Here is a 20,695-nt window from a genome sequence, read left to right on the forward strand (position 1 = left end):
CTTTGAAAGCCAGTTTCATGACTGGCCAGGGTACAGTGTGAGTTGTGTTTGTTTTTCTCTTAAAGTTACCTGCCCCCTATATATATAATATAGGAAATAGTCACAATTGTTTTAAAAACCGTTCTTTATTATTTGTTGCACAAAACATTGAGAGAAATCAGAAGCTAGATGGGGGAGGGGGAGTATTGGGTTGGGGGGTGGAGGACGAGGGAAGGACAAGTCCAGAAACCAAATAAAAATTTAGGATATGCTAGCTTTCTGCTGCTTGTGCAATTCTCTGGGGTTGACTGTGTGGGTCCCTATAGCCTCCCCCATTCCCCGCCATGTTCTTAGGAGTCTGGGTGAGGAGGCTATGGAACTTGGGGAGGAGGAAGGGCAGTTATTCAGGGGCTGCAGCAGCAGTCTGTGGTCTTGTTGCCTTTCCCGCATTAGATCCACCATACTGCGGATCATGTCAGTTTGCTCCCTCCTCTCTTTGTATTCATGTCACTAATTTGAGATGTTAGCTGGTGAGACAACTCTAATTGGGTTCAAAGGATTCTCTCCCTATATATTTCATGTAATGCTTTACGTGACTCCGCAATTGTTTGCCTCCACGCATTCAACTGGGCCCTATCAGGGAGGGAGGATTGCATGGGCTTGGCAAACATGTCATCCCGAGTTTGTTTTTTCTGCCTTCTAATCTGGACCAGCCTCTGGGACGGAGTAGATAGGGGCCGCATTGAAATATTTATGCCTGCTGCAGGAGGAGAAAAAGGGAACAACAGCTGAAAATGGTTGTTTTCTGTGGCTTTCACAGAGATGGGTGCCCAGGACAGACAACATGGAGAAGCTTGGAAGCGTGGCAATAGTGGGAGAGCAGAATTGGCGGCGGAAGGTGTGCTGTTCGGTTCACAGTAGCCGAGCAATGGTGGAAAATGGTTGTCTTCTGTGGCTTTCACAGAGGTGGGTACCCAGGACAGACAACATGGAGAAGCTCAGAAGCATGGCAACAGCGGTAGAGCAGAGTTGGCGGCGGAAGCTGTGTTGCTTGGTTCACGATGGCCAAGCAGAGTTGAGTTGGAGAGGTGGATTCATAGGAGGAGGAGAGCAGCGGTGCACTGTCTGCTGAAAGCAGTATGGCGTCTGCATGCCAAAAAGGTGCAAAACGATTGTCTGCCATAGCTTTCTGACGACACACACCCAGAAACACCGGTGAGAATGTTTTTGTCCCATCGTGCACTGGGAGCTTAACCCAGAATTCCAATGGGCAGCGGGGACTATGGGAAGTGTGGGATAGCAACCCACAGTGCACCGCTCCGACATTCGATGGCAGCCTTGGTACTGCGGACGCAATCCGCCAAATTCACGCGCTTTAGTGGGGACACGGAAGACCGAATGTATAAAATAGCTTCCGAAAATTCAAATAGAATAATTTCAAAATAATTTTGTACTGTAGATGTACCCTGAGTATTTCTAGTGAGTAGGGAATCATACCCTAGCTCCAAATGTACAGGGAGGTGAAGTGAGGGTGTGACCTGTGACAGCATATTGCACAGAAATAAAGTTAAAGCTTCAGGTCAGGAAGTGCAAAATCTTACTTATCTCAAAACAGTCTAACGATCACAGGGATGTGTCTGTGGGGGGTGACCTGAGATGCATTTTTGACTTATAACCAGTCAAAGCCCACATCCTTATTCTAATTATTAATAAATAATTCCTAATATAAATAGGTACAACAGCCAATCTTATTTATTTTGGTGACCTTTCTTAAAAAAAAAAAAATGGTAGCCTTACATGGATGAATTCCCTAAAACATGTTGACCTTGGAACAAGGACCCGACTTCTTCACCCTTGTGCCTAACCCGCTGCCAGAGCTCCTGCATTTCTTGGCTCTGGGTCTTTTGCAGCTCTCTGCCAGGTCCTCCTCGTTGGATTTCCCTCCCCCGCTTCCTGTCCCCTGCAGTTGGGCTATAGAGGCAGCTGTTGCTGTTCTTCACAGTGGTCTGTCCGGTGACAGACGGAGCTGGGAATTCAGGCTGAGCCACAGCAGCGTGGGTCTGGTGCTGGGTAAGAGATCGTCCTCCGCTTCCCTCATCTCGCACGGAGAAAAAGATTAGAAGAGCTTCCTCCTCCCCCTCACACACAATGGGGCCTGTGGATACCGCCCAACTCCCCGATGGAGTGGGGCTGCCAACGCAGCCCGAGAGTTTGCACTTCTCAGTGCAGACTGCTAACATGCACTCGTCGAGGGGTTGCGTCCATCCGGTCCAGGAAACAGTGAGCCTGAGAGCCCCGCAGCTGAAAGTGAAGGGAGGCTACTGTAATGCACGCCGCCTGCTTCCTGCTCTGTGCATTTCGGCAGCGCACTCCTGCTGCAAGGGAGCTGAGGGCAAGAGAGGGGGTGGCCCTAGAGTGGGAAAACAAATAACTTCTTATGCTGAACGTTTTGATGTTGAACATGAAAGTGTGGGGAGGGTGAAATTCCAACTTTGGGGGAGGGGGGCGGCGGATCGTCTCCCTGCCTCCTCATAGTTGGGTGGCATGTGAAGTAACTGTAGGATGTAAGCAGATATTGCTGTTAATCGTCCTTAGTTTTCCCCATAAGTGAAAAAGTAAGCTGTATTGGATCAATGCAGACTGTGACAGCATTTGGTTGTAATATCACTTAGGTTTGCTTAGGGAATATTGCAGCCCAACTCAGTTGCAGATTTGCATGGAAAGGTATCTTGGATCTGAAGTCTTGGATTTCTGTCACCAGTCCAGTATTTTAATTTTTACTGCTCAGTCAACTAAATATAGGACCACTACTGCTGAGTCACTGTCTAGGAGGGCTTAGGCATACTCCTTAGTAAAGATACCAAAAGCATCCAAAGGAGGCATGACATGGAGATGTGCTGCTTGACCAGCTACAGACTGGGGTTCTAGGCTACTGCTTTCTTGCATGATGTTACTAGATGCATCCACTGGTTTTCTTCTACTTTCTCATTTTGGTTCATCTGTTGTTCTTACAATTCTTTTTGAGCCAAAATTCTTTGTAGTTTGTCTCCCCAGTTTTCTGTTAATTCATGCCAACAGAAATGCCAGAGGTCCCCTTTGAAAACAAAATAGATTAATAGATTTTAAGGCCAGAAGGGACCATTATAATAATCTAGTCTGATGTGCATAAACAGGCTATAGAATTCCACCCAGTAATTTCTGCTTCAAGCCCATAACTTTCGAGTATTGTGGTCTCACAAAAAGGGCAATTTGATCCGTCACTGCACACTACTGTTATTGTGATAGGGCTGGTCTCTGCATCCTAAGACATTCAACCAATGACCTCAGCAATCACTATGAGTGATTTCTGCATACTTCCAGGTGAAGGTTAGAGTTGGCTGGGGGTAGGAGAGGTAGTTAGAAGCAGAGTGTTGCCTTTTACTCCGTAAGTGAACCCTAGTAAAGAGGTAGTGGGGAGGAACCCAGAGAAGGCCTGGTATTAGAGGCCTGCTGTCTTAATTGCTGAAAAGTTCAGGTTACTGAAAACACAAGTATTTTTGTAAGGACTAGTGAACTGAACAGTTCCTCTTCTGGATATACCTAGGTTTCACTTGCATGTATTGTCGCTCTGGTTTCTTTTTTTCCATGTTTATTTGTATGTTTTTTCTGAGCCTCAGTTTATGTGTGTAAATAACTCATGTTCCATTACTCACTATGAGGGTTGCTTCTAAGAATTTTTAAATGAGGCCATATAGCCTCATTTTGTCTACCTTTGAAACATTCTGTATGAAAGACACACTATAGGGAACCAAGTAGACATTCCACCCTGGGACAAAAATGGGACAACATATAATCAGGCGCAGATTAGCCACTAGGCCAACGGGGCCTATGCCCGGGTGTCCCGGCTCCGTCCATCTGCCCAGTGCTTCTGTCAGGGAGTGGGGCTTGCCCCACTCTGCATGCCCAGTGCTCCTGCTAGGGAGCCAGGTTAGGGCACGGCAGCTTGCCACACTCTGCCCGCCCAGCAAGCCCCCGTGCCCAGAACCGACTCCCTGGCAGGAGTGCTGGGCAGGTCTGGGAAAGCCCCCACGTCCCGATCACATTTCCCTGGCGGGAGCAGTAGAGGTAGGGGGACACACTGCAGACAGAAAGGGTGGGGAGGGGCCCCCACTTGTTCTGGGCAAGGGCCCCACAAACCCCTAATCTGCCTCTGCATATAATAAAGAAAATCCTCCAGAATTTAAGGAGAGTATCATAGGTTTTTCTTTTTCCTGTTGTACCCTTCCGCCACCTGTGCACAAGGGATAATCTAGTCCAACAGTTAAATATTCAGATAACTGTAGGGTCATGGGATTCCTTGTGATTTTAATATATAGTCAGGAGTTCTGACATCCTGAACAACTCAGATCTTCATATGGGGCTCAATTTGAGAGGTTTGGTGTTTTTGGTTTTGGGAAGGGGTGTTAACTTTTTTAATTTACATATTTATATTTGGTGTGAAAATTTCAGTATTTAATTATTGGAAAAAATAGGTTTAACAAAAGGTGGTCAATAATATTAAGAATCTACAAATGTCTTTTTTTTATTTTGATAGCTATGATTGACAATTTTGATTTATGAATATAACTTAAAGCAATTAATCATTTTAAAGATACATTTACTCATTTTGTAGTCTATTGGATGGTGCAACAATAACGACAGTAACGAGTAATTAAGGGAGATTTAAAATTGAAGTTCATGGAGTCTGTTCATTAATTAAAACAAAAATACAGAGTATTTTATGTAGTTACAGTGTAGTTACTTACATTAGTGGAAAGTACATGCAAATAACTGCTATTTCTTATTGCTTTGTACTATTGTAAATGACTACATAAAATGCAGGCAATGGAGTATCTTGACCCGTTGTAAAAATTCACTATTCACTGCAGAGTGGAGTAGAAAGGAACTGGGGGAAGAAGGATGTTCCATGGTTTGAGTGCCAGCCTAGGACTTGGGAGACCTGGGTGGAAGTCCTCCCTCTGCCACAGACTTCCTGTGGGACCTTGGGCAAATCACTTTAGTTTCTCTGTGCTACAGTTATCCTCATTTTACAGATGGGGAAGTAGTTGTGAGGCTAAATGCAGCAGATTCCGCTTAATAGCAGTCCTGATATTAACTTCTGATTGATAACTTTTTACCAGGAATAAATCCCGTCCCATTGACTGCTATTTTTACTTGTCCCTTTCATAATATGTTAGCACACTGGACCCTCACTGTTTTTGTTTCCTCATTCACAGTTTCCTCTGTGGAAGTGCTTCCCTGGTGGGACTGGGTGTGGTACCTGCATGGAGAAAAAGATGGGGGAAGCTGTAGCCAGAGTTGCCAGAAAGGTGAATGAAACAGTGGAGAATGGAGCAGACTCGCTAGGTGAGTTAATCATCTGGCTTTGCTCACAGTGTGAGTTGGTCCCATACAGAGGGACCCTTCAACCAGGGACACTAGGCCATTATTCTCGGACTCAGTCATTTAAAAGGGTGTTACCAAGACAGCTGGAGAATGGTTTTTAGTTTTCCTACCAATTTGTTCCATTTATATTATGAAAAATGTTGATTTCTCCATCTCCCAATCCATGTTTCCAAAGAGAGCAGAGGCCAACATGGCTTCTTTCACTTAATCTTGGCATGCGTGTGCTAGCATGGTTAATAATGTCATCGGGATGTGCATGGTCCAGAAAATAGTGTTAATAATTAACTGTTTGCAGCAGGATACTTTAATTATTTTCATAATACAAAAACTTTTTTTGTATTTATTTTGAATGAATTGTGCATTTTAAAAGTGTGCCAATTATTGCCAGGTTGGTTAGCTTTCTGGCAGAGGTCCCTGTGTCATCTGTTTGGAGTAGAGACTGCAGCCTGCTGTGCCCCCAACCTGGTATGTTGACTAGTTCCTTTGTAGGAGGATGGAAATAATGTTCTCTTTGAAAATGTCAATCTGTTTGTAAACAGAGGGCTAGATTTTTGCCTTCCTCAGTGTCCTATTTTATACTGCACTGGTGGTGTAAAGGGCCTGCAGAGGGAGTGGAAGCAGCCCTTACCGACTGTCACAGGAGGGGTTTCCCCCTGGAGCATAGAGCCAGCACAATTGTCCTGTGCCGGCCTTTATTGCATCACAAGATCTTGTGGTATGGTAGGGGAGAGAGGAGGCATAGTTGGACCACACTGCCCACTGACTGTTCTGTGCTGGTGGATGGCTCCATAAAGAGTCACTGTAGAACAACATCAGTTAGGGCAATTCCTGTGATTGCTCCAGTGTCTGCCAGGGACTGCTCTAGTCTCCAGTCATCTCCACAGTCTGAAAGGTAGAAAGGTGACACAGCCATCTGTGTTCCAGCCCTTTTCTGTGCTATGCTGAGCTCAGTTTGGCTGCTGCCCAAAATGAGAACCACAGTCTTTGTATTGTACATGGTCCTCCCCATTTGATTGTAGGAAGATGTACAGTCAGTACAGAAACCAGTCATTCTTTCAGTTCTGTCAACACTGTCATCTTCTGGTATGTCACAGGAGCATTCTTTAGTCAGAGTATAGAGTCCACCACTATAGATGACATAGACGGTTAGCACTGGGGACATGTACAATCCCAAATCTATTAAAAAGGCAAATTTTACAACAGTATCCTCGAAGTTAACTGTCAGCACCCCTTAATGAAATTGGAGAGGGCCATATAGTTGACTTAGCCCTATTTTATCTAGTAAATCATCTGTGCTTCATATTCAACACACATCAGTCATTAGTTTATGGTTTTCCACCCAGTAATGGGAATTGTCCATGTAGTTCAGGAATTAGGCCTACCAGGGAAGACCACAGGTTCTTAGAAGGTTTAACTGATTCCTAGTTATCATTTAATTAATTTCTCTTTATCCGCTATCAGTGTCCTTGGATGCTTTTTAAGTTGGCTCTTCGTGTAGAATTTGACATCCTATGTGCAGCCAGAAAGGTACATAAGCTCTGCAGGATATGGACTGTTTTTTGTTTTCTTTTCCCATCTGTATAACTTTTGACACAGTGGGACCTCAATCCTAAATGGAGCCCTTGGACGCTACCATAATAAAGTATTAAGAATAAAAAATTTGGGCTTGATTGAAATGAAAATACCTCAAGAACAGTTGAACATCTTCTACAGCTGTTCTTTTTGCTCCTTCATCTATCAGTCTTCATGCCTAGCAGGGGAAATAAGAGAGCCTCTATACTTTTTTCTAGATAAGGCGTGAGAGCCTCACTTCATTCTTTAGCACAGAACAGACAGATAGTGTGATTATGATACGATCAGTTCAACAGTTCACTGCATGGGCCGTGTATCTTTTAGGCTTAGATGATAAGGAGGACATGGGCAATTTTAACATACTGTCACCAATATGGCTGAGATACTGGCAAGTTACTGTCTGCCCTTCACTCTTCTCCCTCTGGCACCTTTTGGAAGTTCTATCTTGGTTGCCCTCTGCCCATCCAGCTAAGGGGCAGACGTACTTTGAAGTAGAGGAATAAATTTCGGCTCAAGGAGACATGCATGCTAAAAATAGAGTTTAGCTGTGGTGGCACAAGCAATGAGAGGGGCTTGGGGTGCGGGCTCAAGGACGGGGCAGAGGGTTGGGGTGCAAGGGGGTGCAGGCTCTGGGGTGGGGCCATGGATGAAGGCTTTGGGGTGCAGGCTGCCCCAGGGCTGTAGCAGAGAGATAGGACTTCTCCCAGCCCTCTCTTGCCTCAGCAGCTCAGGTCTGGGTGAAAGTTGCTTCTCCCCAGCCGCGGCAGCTCCAGCGGGGTGGGGCTGGGCCAGGCCAGGGGAGGGGCTCCTCTCCCCACCTGCGAGGCCCTTGATAGCCTGCTGCATGGCCATACAGCTTACAGGAAACTTGGGTCTCATGCTCAATCTCATCCAAAGGTAAATTTAAACAAAATAAACCTCTTTATTCGCCAAGTGTGTGTTTTTGTTTTGTTTCTCTAAGCAACAAGGTTGATATATTTATGGAAATTTTTACTAGCTACATAAAAGAGCATCCATCCTAGGCTCTGGGTGTTCTTGACAAACTCTTGATAATTCATACATAAGACTTTACAGTTGGACCACTAATACGACTGGTATACAGTATACATTTAACAATAAATCCTTACCAGCAAAACTACCTTTGAGTTTCAATCTCATCCTTCTATATATGTACCAATTTTGACAACTTTCACAATATTTTTTTTTTTCTTAAAGCTCCAGCTCTGAGAATCACACAATTCTTGGAATCACATCTTTAATGAAAATAAAGGTCAAGTTTCTAATTCCCTTAGTTTTGCACAGAAAACTTGAAAATGTGATTTGTGTGTACCCTAAAGCACAGAAACCAGAAAGCAAATAAAAAGCACCCCAAATTTTTTTTAACTAAAAATCTCATGATTTTTTGGGAGCCTGACTCTTGATTTATAAATGCTCTGGTTTGGCAATACTGGTGTATTTAGACAGACTTCTGCCTGAATAAGGGCTGAGTACAGACTATCAGATTTGGCCTAATGGGTATTGAAAATGTGTTTTACAAAGGTGGTGGACATGGAACTGACAAATTTAAATTCCACCTGAACAGGCCTTACTGACCACATTTCAGAGAAAATGTGTGCCTGTCTTATGTCAGTAGTTTAGGCTGATATGTATGTTATTTTTTTAAAAAAATAAAATGTCAAAGTTAAGGCTGAGTGGTTGATCAGAAGTTGCCTTGAAGTTATAGGAGATGGTCATTTATTACTTGGCAGTGGGGAATTGGTGAAATTTACTGTATTGTGGCATGAACTGGCTTAGTAATATGTCTCTAGACTTTATCACATTTAATTAAAAAAATATATTTGTATATTGTGTAAAGAAGCTCAATCTATTTCATTTATCCAAGAAAAAGTTAAGAGGTGACTTTACCTCCGGGGTAAAAGATTACCGATAGTAGGCGGGCTATTTAATTTAGCAGACAAAGGCATAACAAGATAAAATGTCTGGAAGCTCAAGCTTGATAAATTCAGGCTAGAAATAAGCAGTACATTTTTACCAGTGAGTAACTAGTCATTGGAATATCTCACCAAGGAATGTGGTTCATTCTCTGTCACTTGATGGGGAATTAGTCACTTTAAATCAAGACTGGTTATCCTAAATGATATGCTACAACTCAGACAGAAATTATGGGTTTAATGCAGGAATTGCTGGGTAAAATTCTGTCAGATTTGGATGGTTAAAGTGGTCATTTCTGGCCTTAAAATGTATAAATCTATAGGGAGATTTAAAAATATTTAGGTGCTAGCTGTATTAAATGTCAACACCCTATTACCCTTAACAGCCTTTTAACAAACCTCAAGATCTACCCTGCAAACACTTACTCTCATGCTTGATTTTTCTCATGTCCCAATGAGGTCTCTTTCTCCAAAATCTTAATTGGTCACTGCAGTTAAATAGGTTTGTTTGTTTTGTTTTAAACAAAAAACGAGTCAATACCTTCCCTTCTTAGATATTCAACTTTCACTTTCTTTCCTCTTGTGATATCACAATTTTACTAGTTCTCCAATCACTATAAACTGTTCTAGACTATACAGGACTTGACTTTACACTTTAATGAACAAAGCAGGGGAAAAAACCTCTCTCTTTCTTTAAAAAACAAACAAAAAAACAACAACCACCACCACCAACCAAAAATACCTTTCAGGCCTTCTTTATACATCAGAAAACGCAAAAAAGTATGCAGAATCCTTTTGTTTTTTGTTTTTCCTTTTTGCAGGTTACTGTTAATCTCAAATTTACCTTTACAAATGAATTCCCATGCAGGGAGATTGCAGGAAGAGAACCAAGGCATTGGCAATGATGTGACATTTGGCAATGCATTTCTTTCTTTGAGGGACCTGAGACCAACAGAGATGACTGGCTACTACTTGTGAATACTTAAATGTTAAAATAAATTAAAACAACGTAAAGACAAGTCAGAAATATTGGTGTTGTCAATCAAACCTGTAATTGACTTGATTCAGTTTGCATAGAAATCCAGTAGATGGCGCAGTTTCATTTCTGAACAATGGCTAAAACTAGGTTATTTGATGAATTCACCTCATTCTCAGATTTCTCCCCCAGACACACACACATACCCTGAGAGTGGAAAAATGAATGAGGATATTTTGAAACTGGATTCCAATGCAAGCTTATCACTTCTGATTATTGCAAGACCAAATCTTGCTGTTTATAATTAAAGACTTGCTGCTGTTTCTCTGTTTTGTTTTGTTTTTTAATTTCTGTCGAGTTTTACTTATACTAATATAGATTGCCTTGCAAGTAAGAATAAATCATTGGCTTTGATATTTCATCTTGATGACAAAAATTAATAGCAAAATAATGAACAGAATGGCTAATGACTATTTCTGACTGAAGGGAACCTGTTCCGATCCTCTTAGCAAATTTAGGACCCATAATTCACTGCTATAGGGTTAGACAGTGCAATGGTAAAATCATCTGAATTCTGTCTGTTCAGACAGCTTCTTACATGTGGGAAACTGCTGCAATGAGGAATGATAGCTACAAAGTATGCTGGTATAGATGCAATCTGTGCGCCTGATCTAAAGCCCACTGAAGTCAATGTAATTACATTGCTTTCAATGGGCTTTGAATCAGGCCCTATAAATTAGCAGATGAATATTGTTTCCAATGCCATTATTAGAGAATTTTAAACTTTGGTCACCGATTCCTGTCATGTCTAGCGCTCACCTAGCCTGTGTGGAAAATGTCCTATACAAAGAATGACACCAGTAGGGTTCTGTAGAAAATTACTGAAGGTTGTAATTTTCTATTAAATTCTGTAGAACTTGTCCAAAAGAGAGTTGTCCCCATGACCTTACTGTCTGCTGGCAAGAGTCTGGCAATGGCAGCATTTCCTGGGGGCAGTCTTTTACCCTATGGCTCTGACCAAGGGCTCCAGGTCAGTTACCACTTAAGCCCCTTCTCTCCCCCACCGCCCCAGGAATAAATGTACAACAGTGATTTATACCTAAAATAGCAAGTGGCCCTTTAAATAAAGAAAAAATATTAGAAAAATCAAGAGAAAACCATATTAAATCAAAACTAAGCCATAGAAAATAGCATCTCATCTAAACAGCACACCCAGCTAAGGTACACTCTTGTAGTCACAGATTTAAGATAACTCTAAGGTGTAAATAAGGATGCAGGTTTGTCCAAGTGCCCCAGTTCTATCCCCATCTTCACCCCCTAGATCCATTGTATGTCTGTCCCAGTGTTATTCTACACTGAGTGGAACTCTGTCTTTGCTTATTAAACAGTGTGTGTTCCCATCTGTCTCTTCATGTACTCTTTAAAAACTCTTACAATCTTGCTTATATGTTAGCTTTCCTCTGCATACACCTTTGTTAAATAAAGTCCATTTGCACGCTATCACGCTGTGTAGGTACTTTGGGAGTGTGTGCATCTCCTCTCACTGTAGTACCTGAGCAGCTAACAGATATTAATGAATTTATGCTCACTGCATCTCTGTGAGGTAGTAAGTAATATTATCAGATGAGGAAATTGAGACACGGAAATATTAAGATTTATGCAAGGAAGAGTGGCAGAGTTGGAAATTGAACACAGGTCTCCTAAATTCCAGTACCCTGCTGTAATCAGAAGACTATTTTCCCTCCTCGTTGTCTGTCTTTCCCTCAAGTATCAGCTAGGAAGGCATCTTTTTTTAGTTACAGTCATAGGTAATTATATATTTCTATAATTCCCTATTTCTTATTAATACTAATCTATAATAAATTTAATTTCTTGATGCGCAGTCTTTCCCATCACAGGAATACTGGATTGTTTAACTGAAGTGTCAGATGAAAGATACACATTGTTATTCATAAAAATAATTTGGACCTGTCCTATAAAATAATTGACTGTGATCACAATTTAGTGTAGTATTGATCTTCTTATTCTTAAGAACATGAAAGAATATGATGGGTGGAAAAATATATGCTTGAGAGCTAATTGGACACTCAGATTATTTGTGTGAAACTCTTTGAATATTTTATAGTGGAATTACACTGAGATCATATGAAGTGTGATAATTCATGGAAACCATGGACTCCATTGTAGACAAGAATATCTCAATTGTGCGGTCAAGATCCCAAAAGACACACAGAATGTTTAGGAGGTAGGATGGTAAAACTAGATGACTCAGTAAGAGTTGATAAGAATTAGGGTCAAAGGCTGGATCAGACTCCTATTGAAGTCAAGCAGTCTCTCTCTCTGTTGACTTTAGTGGGAACTGGATCAGCACCAAAGCAGATTTTCTATGATGTACTGATGCCTTTCTAACTCCCCACAGCTCATCTTATGTCAGCCAGGAAGCAAAATGAAATAAACAAGCATTATTTGCACACAAGGGGTAACATTCATCTCTTTGCAGAGGGCCAGCACAAAGCCTGTGCATCACTGAAGTCCCACTCTTAATTCCATGTAAGAACTGTTTTGAGGACATAAAGGTGCACAGACCTTCTCCATAGGAGTCAAGTTCACCCAAGATTCATTTTACTTTATTGTTTACGCTTGTTAGCAAGAGATTCCCAGCTCAGTTGAGGTTGCTGTCCAAACTAGGTGCTAGAAAGGGAAATTGACATCTGCCTCAGTTTCCTTTTGCACCTTGCCCACTAAAGAGTAAACTCCCTCAGCTCAGCTCTTTGGTGTTGCAACTCCCTACATATTGATCTAGGATCCTGAAGGAAAACTGAGGAGGATCCATGTGTGAAGATCTTATCGTAGAAGTGGCACAATCTTCATCACATGGAACCTAACAAAAAAGTGAAATGCCTCAAAATGGATAAAGGGGAGGCAAGGAATTTCTTAAAATGGCATAAAATATGAGGAAAGGCAGAAAGAGGATCTGGACATAAATACTAGAAGAGGGACAGATTGGCAGAGAAGCAAGTAGTTTGTCCATATTAAGTTACAATCATTTCATTTTCCACTTTCAGCCTTGGATATGGAGAGTTTTCTGATACTGTTTAAATATTATGACTAGAGAAGTAATTTTGAGACTGCACTGCACCTGGATTTATCAGGAGAATGCAGTAGATATGATAATATGGGCTCAAGTAAAGCATTTCTTACTGTGCCTCAAAATATCAGAATGAAAAAATTATTTCATTATCAGCACCGCCCCCAGCACAAACATATGGTGGAAGAAATATAAGCAGAACATACTCACCCAATTCTAATGATTAACTGGAAGCCAGTAACATTCACATCTGCTTAGGAGTTGCTGCCCGTTTGTATAAATTTATTATTCAAGTATTGCTAAATGTCACATGGTGACTGGCCCTCTAAGAGGAGATGAGGCCAGCCCTTCCTGTGACACATTTAGCTCACCTCACCATGTGCAGAAAATGAGCAAAGTCACATGGCAGACAGGTTAAGTGATTAAATTAGGCCTTCTGGGTTGGAGATGAAATAAACCCAGAGAGCCAGAATGGAGACTCCAAATAGGAAGTCCGAGTATTAGTGGTGAGTAGAGAGCAGAGAGAGACTCAAAGGAGTCCAGAGAGCCTATGGGGTGAAAGTGAAGCCCAGAGGATGGTCTGAAGAGGTTCTGAAGTTTGAGAGGGAAGTCATACAAATAGACCCTCAGGAAGGAGGGGCTCTGGTTAGCTTTAGACTATGCATGGAAGATTGTTTTGGACTTGGATACCCTAAAAGTGGTGGACTTTTTCTTTGTGACATAGCTGGAGGGTGAACTTACTGCAGCAACCAAACCAGACTCGCAGGTTAGAAGATTCAAGCTGAGTGAGGAGAAACTGAGGCAGAGGCCAGCTTGAAGCCAGATTGGGTAGGTGGTACTGCTACACTGAATAATTCATAGTCTGCAGATTAATTCCCAGCCATCCCAAATGAGACAGGAAGGAGATGGGGCTATAGCCAAGTCCCTTCCCCTCCCTTTGCACTGACAAATAGAGTTGGCTAGCAAGGGAGAGCTTGCTATTCTCTCCTAAGAGGAGTGATCCCTCAGCCTATGTGCCAGGGAGCTCAAGACACATGTGCTCCTGAGTGGTAAGCACTCCAGTGTGGGCCTAGCCATTTAGAGGACAGCTAAGGGGAGCATTTTTCACCTTCCTCTGCAGCATGGGGCACGGGTCACTTGCTGGAGGATTCTCTGCATCTTGAAGTCTTTAAACCAAGATTTGAGGACTTCAATAGCTCAGACATAGGTTAGGGGTTTGTTATAGGAGTGGGTGGGTGAGATTCTGTGGCCTGCATTGTGCAGGAGGTCAGACTAGACTATCATAATGGTCCCTTCTGACCTTAAAGTCTATGATTCATAGGAACAAATTTAAGGAGCCAAACATATGTTGTAAGTCAACACACTCCAGGGAGGGTGGGAAGGTAATAGTATTTAAAGGGTTTAATGTCTGGGAGGGGAAAAAATATTGCGTAGAGCAGTCCAAGGGAAAATGAGGAGTAATGGAATTAAATTAAAACAAGGATGATTTAAGCTGAACTTCAAGAACATCTGGATGGTAAGGCCAATTAGTCTGTGGAATGATCTCCCAAAGGAAATGGTGGAAGACTCGCTGCCTGAGTAGCTTAACACTAGCCCGGACAGAGTACTGAAAAATTTTATAGAATCATAGAAATGAAGGGCTGGAAGGGAGCTCGAGAAGTCAACAAGTCCAGCCACCCCTGCACTGAGACAGGACCAAGAAAACCTAGACCATCTCTTGCAGGTGTTTATCCAACCAGTTCTTGGAAACCTGCAGTGATGGGGATTCCACAGCCTCCCTTGGAAGCCTATCCCAGAATTTAACAACTCTTTTAGTTAGAAAGTTTTTCCTAATGTCTAATTTAAATCTCCCTTGCTGCACATTAAGCCCATTACTTCTCATCCTACTTTTAGTGGACATGGAGAACAACTGATTACCTCATCTTCATAACAGCCCTAAACATATTTGAAGCCTGTTATCAGGTCCCCCCTCAGTCTTCTTTTCTGAAGTCTAACATGCCTAGTTTTTTTTAACCTTTCCTCGGGTCAGGTTTTCTAAAACTTTTAACGTTTTTGTTGCTCTTCTCTGGACTTGCTCCAATTTGTCCACATCTTTCCTAAAGTGTATTGCCCAGAATTGGACACAGTACTCTGGCTGAGGCCTCATAGAATCATAGAATATGATTGGGACCTCAGGAGGTCATCTAGTCCAACTCCCTGCTCAAAGCAGGACCAATCCCCAACTAAATCATCCCTCACCAGTGCCAAGGAAAGGAGGACAGTTATCTCCCATGTCTTGCATAGGATACTCCTGTTAATACACCCCAGAATGATGTTAGCTTTTTTCCCAACTGTGTCACATTGTTGACCCATATTCAATTTGTGATCCAATATAACCCCCAGATCCTTTTCAGCTGAACTACCAACTAGCCAGTAATTCCCCATTTTGTAGTTGTGCATTTTTTGCTTCCTAAGTGAAGTACTTTGCACTTGTGTTTTATTAAATTTAATTTTGTTGATTTCAGAACAATTCTCCAATTTGTCAAGGTCATTTTGAATTCTAATCTTGTTCTCCAAAGTGCTTGCAACCTCCCCTTCCCCCAAGCCATGTGTCATCTGCAAATTTTATAAGCATCTTCTCCACTACGTTATCAAAGTCATTAATGAAAATATTGAATACTACTGGGCCCAGGACTTACCCCTGCGGGACCCCATTAGATACGCCTTCCCAATTTGTCAGCAAACCATTGACTACTGTTTGAATATGGTCTTTCAAACAGTTGTGCATCCACCTTATACACCTTATAGTAATTTCATCTATACCACATTTCCCTAGTTTGCTTATGAAAATTTCATGTGGGACTGTGTCAAAAGTCTTATTAAATCAAGATATATCACATCTACTGCTTCCCTCATCCATTAGGCCAGCAATTCTGTCAAAGAAGGAAATTAGGTTGGTTTGGCATGATTTGTTCTTGATAAATCCATGCTCTCTCTTCCTTATAACTGTATTATCCTCTAGGTTCTTACAAATTAATTGTTTAATAATTTGTTCCAGCATCTTTTGAAGTATCGAAGTTAGGCTAACCTGTCTATAATTCCCTGGGTCCTCTTTGTTCCCCTTCTTAAAGATAGTTACTATGGCTTGGTCAACGTAAGGCAACTTACATTGACCTAATTATGTCAGTGTACACGTTACAGCCTTGCTCCGACCGATGTAAGTGCCCTACTACAGTGACATTATAACTGCACCTCCAAAAGAGGCGTAGGCCTTATGTCAGTGTAATTAGGGTGATGTAGTGCCTGTGTAGACACTGTGTTTACTTATCCCAGGCTCCCAGTGGTGGGTAGTGGGAAGCCAAGAACCCAGACCGGGGGGCAGCCAGCTCCTGGTGGGGAGCCGAGAGCCTAGGCTTTCAGCCCCCTTCCCCCCACTGCCCATCTTAATTCGGTGGAAGGGCCCCTGGTGAGGACACACACCACCAACAGAAGGAGGGTAGTATGTACACGTACTACCACAGTAAGATTCTTGTTTAGACTTGCCCTGTGTTTGCCATTCTCCACACCTATGGGACCTTGCCTGCCCTCCAGGAGTTCTCAAAGGTAATTGCTAATGGTTTTGAGATTGCTTCAGCTAGTTCCTTAAGTACCTTAGGATGAATTTCATCAGGCCCTGCTGACTTGAATACAGTACATTTAACTTAGCTTAATATTCTTTTACCTGTCCTTTTCCTTTTGGCTTGTGTCCCTTCCTCCTTGTTGTTAATATTAAGAGCGTTGAGTATCCGGTTGCCATTAACTTTTTTTAGTGAAGCCTGAAGCAAAATAGGAATTAAGCACCTCAACCTTCTTGAAGTCGTCATTTTTTAGTTCTCCTTCCACAGTGAAGTAGAGGACCTGCACTTTTCTTTGTCTGTCTGTCGCTCCTAATGTATTTAAAGAACTTCTTGATGTCTTTTATGTCCCTTGCTAAGTATAACTCATTTTGTGCCTTTGCCATTCTGATTTTGTCCCTAAATGCGTGTGTTATTCTTTTTTACTCCACCTTAGTAATTTGTCCATGTTCCACTTTTGGTAGGATTACTATTTGATTTTCAAAAAAAGAAAAGGAGTAATTGTGGCACTTTAGAGACTAACAAATTTATTTAAGCATAAGCTTTCGTGAGCTACAGCTCACTTCATCGGATGCATTCAGTGGAAAATACAGTGGGGAGATTTATGTACACACACACAGAGAACATGAAACAATGGGTGTTATCATACACACTGTAAGGAGAGGTTTCAGAGTAGCAGCCGTGTTAGTCTGTATTCGCAAAAAGAAAAGGAGTACTTGTGGCACCTTAGAGACTAACAAATTTATTAGAGCATAAGCTTTTGTGAGCTACAGCTCACTTCATCGGATGCATTTGGTGGAAAAAACAGAGGGGAGATTTATATACACACACAGAGAACATGAAACAATGGGTTTATCATACACACTGTAAGGAGAGTGATCACTTAAGATAAGCCATCACCAGCAGCAGGGGGGGGAAAGGAGGAAAACCTTTCATGGTGACAAGCAAGGTAGGCTAATTCCAGCAGTTAACAAGAATATCAGAGGAACAGTGGGGGGTGGGGTGGGGGGGAGAAATACCATGGGGAAATAGTATTACTTTGTGTAATGACTCATCCATTCCCAGTCTCTATTCAAGCCTAAGTTAATTGTATCCAGTTTGCAAATTAATTCCAATTCCGCAGTCTCTCGTTGGAGTCTGTTTTTGAAGCTTTTTTTTTTGAAGGATAGCCACTCTTAGGTCTGTGATCGAGTGACCAGAGAGATTGAAGTGTTCTCCAACTGGTTTTTGAATGTTATAATTCTTGACGTCTGATTTGTGTCCATTCATTCTTTTACGTAGAGACTGTCCAGTTTGGCCAATGTACATGGCAGAGGGGCATTGCTGGCACATGATGGCATATATCACATTGGTAGATGCGCAGGTGAAGGAGCCTCTGATAGTGTGGCTGATGTGATTAGGCCCTATGATGGTATGCCCTGAATAGATATGTGGACAAAGTTGGCAACGGGCTTTGTTGCAAGGATAGGTTCCTGGGTTAGTGGTTCTGTTGTGTGGTGTGTGGTTGCTGGTGAGTATTTGCTTCAGATTGGGGGCTGTCTGTAAGCAAGGACTGTCCTGTCTCCTAAGATCTGTGAGAGTGATGGGTCGTCCTTCAGGATAGGTTGTAGATCCTTGATGATACATTGGAGAGGTTTTAGTTGGGGGCTGAAGGTGATGGCTAGTGGCGTTCTGTTATTTTCTTTGTTGGGCCTGTCCTGTAGTAGGTGACTTCTGGGTACTCTTCTGGCTCTGTCAATCTGTTTCTTCACTTCAGCAGGTGGGTATTGTAGTTGTAGGAATGCATGATAGAGATCTTGTAGGTGTTTGTCTCTTTCTGAGGGGTTGGAGCAAATGCGGTTATATCGTAGCGCTTGGCTGTAGACAATGGATCGAGTGGTATGATCTGGATGAAAGCTAGAGGCATGTAGGTAGGAATAGCGGTCAGTAGGTTTCCGATATAGGGTGGTGTTTATGTGACCATCGCTTATTAGCACTGTAGTGTCCAGGAAGTGGATCTCTTGTGTGGACTGGTCCAGGCTGAGGTTGATGGTGGGATGGAAATTGTTGAAATCATGGTGGAATTCCTCAAGAGCTTCTTTTCCATGGGTCCAGATGATGAAGATGTCATCAATGTAGCGCAAGTAGAGTAGGGGCATTAGGGGACGAGAGCTGAGGAAGCGTTGTTCTAAGTCAGCCGTAAAAATGTTGGCATACTGTGGGGCCATGCAGGTACCCATCGCAGTGCCGCTGATTTGAAGGTATACATTGTCCCCAAATGTGAAACAGTTATGGGTGAGGACAAAGTCACAAAGTTCAGCCACCAGGTTAGCCGTGACAGTATCAGGGATAGTGTTCCTGACGGCTTGTAGTCCATCTTTGTGTGGAATGTTGGTGTAGAGGGCTTCTACATCCATAGTGGCTAGGATGGTGTTTTTAGGAAGATCACCAATGGACTGTAGTTTCCTCAGGAAGTCAGTGGTGTCTCGAAGATAGCTGGGAGTGCTGGTAACGAAGGGCCTGAGGAGGGAGTCTACATAGCCAGACAATCCTGCTGTCAGGGTGCCAATGCCTGAGATGATGGGGCATCCAGGATTTCCAGGTTTATGGATCTTGGGTAGCAGATAGAATACCCCAGGTCGGGGTTCTAGGGGTGTGTCTGTGCGGATTTGTTCTTGTGCTTTTTCAGGGAGTTTCTTGAGCAAATGGTGTAGTTTCTTTTGGTAACTCTCAGTGGGATCAGAAGGTAATGGCTTGTAGAAAGTGGTGTTGGAGAGCTGCCTGGTAGCCTCTTGTTCATACTCTGACCTATTCATGATGACGACAGCACCTCCTTTGTCAGCCTTTTTGATTATGATGTCAGAGTTGTTTCTGAGGCTGTGGATGGCACTGTGTTCTGCATGGCTGAGGTTATGGGGTAAGCGATGCTGCTTTTCCACAATTTCAGCTCGTGCATGTCGGCGGAAGCACTCTATGTAGAAATCCAGGCTGCTGCTTCGACCTTCAGGAGGAGTCCACCCAGAATCCTTCTTTTTGTAGTGTTGGCAGGAAGGTCTCTGTGGGTTAATATGTTGGTCACAGGTGTGTTAGAAATATTCCTTGAGTCTGAGACGTCGAAAATAGGATTCTAGGTCACCATAGAACTGTATCATGTTCGTGGGGCTGGAGGGGCAAAAGGAGAGGCCCCGAGATAGGACAGATTCTTCTGCTGGGCTAAGAGTATAGTTGGATAGATTAACAATATTGTTGGGTGGGTTACGGGAACCATTGTTGTGGCCCCTTGTGGCATATAGTAGTTTAGATAGCTTAGTGTCCTTTTTCTTTTGTAGAGAAGCAAAGTGTGTGTTGTAAATGGCTTGTCTAGTTTTTGTAAAGTCCAGCCACGAGGAAGTTTGTGTGGAAGGTTGGTTCTTTATGAGAGTGTCCAGTTTTGAGAGCTCATTCTTAATCTTTCCCTGTTTGCTGTAGAGGATGTTGATCAGGTGGTTCCGCAGTTTCTTTGAGAGTTAGCCATCACCAGCAGGAGCGCAGGGGAGGAGGAAGAAAACCTTTTGCAAATTAACAAACTGGATACAATTAACTTAGGCTTGAATAGAGACTGGGAGTGGATGGGTCATTACACAAAGTAAAACTATTTCCCCATGTTATTTCCCCCCACCCCCCACGGTTCCTCAGACGTTCTTGTCAACTGCTGGAAATGGCCCCCCTTGATTATCACCACAAAAGGTTTTCTTCCTCCTCCCCCGCCCTCCTGCTGGTGATGGCTCATCTTAAGTGATCACTCTCCTTACAGTGTGTATGATAAAAAGCCATTGTTTCATGTTCTTTGTGTATATAAATCTCCCCACTGTATTTTCCACTGAATGCATCTGATGAAGTGAGCTGTAGCTCACGAAAGCTTATGCTCAAATAAATTTGTTAGTCTCTAAGGTGCCACAAGTACTCCTTTTCTTTTTGCGAATACAGACTAATATGGCTGCTACTCTGAAACCTATTTGATTTTCAGGTTATTAAAGAACTCCTGATGGAGCCATATTGCCCTCTTACTGTCCTTCCTGTCTTTCCTTTGCTTCTGGCTAGTTTGAAATTGTGCTTTTAATATTGTCCCTTTTGAGAAATAGCCAGCTCTCCTGAATTCCTTTATCCCTCAGAT

At 42.6% G+C, this 20,695-nt stretch overlaps 1 protein-coding gene across 3 annotated transcripts in view; it reads left to right on the forward strand.

Moving 5' to 3' along the window:
• Positions 1-20,695, forward strand: part of LRRC20 (leucine rich repeat containing 20) — a 150,938-nt gene that overhangs the window by 18,972 nt on the left and 111,271 nt on the right. For all 3 annotated transcript variants that reach the window (XM_038409210.2, XM_038409204.2, XM_038409205.2), the window contains exon 2: positions 5,235-5,364. In XM_038409210.2, the coding sequence (XP_038265138.1) occupies positions 5,235-5,364 (130 nt within the window). The remainder of the gene's footprint in view (positions 1-5,234; positions 5,365-20,695) is intronic.

Source organism: Dermochelys coriacea, chromosome 7 (genome assembly GCF_009764565.3).
Source record: "Dermochelys coriacea isolate rDerCor1 chromosome 7, rDerCor1.pri.v4, whole genome shotgun sequence".
Lineage (NCBI taxonomy): Eukaryota > Metazoa > Chordata > Testudines > Dermochelyidae > Dermochelys > Dermochelys coriacea.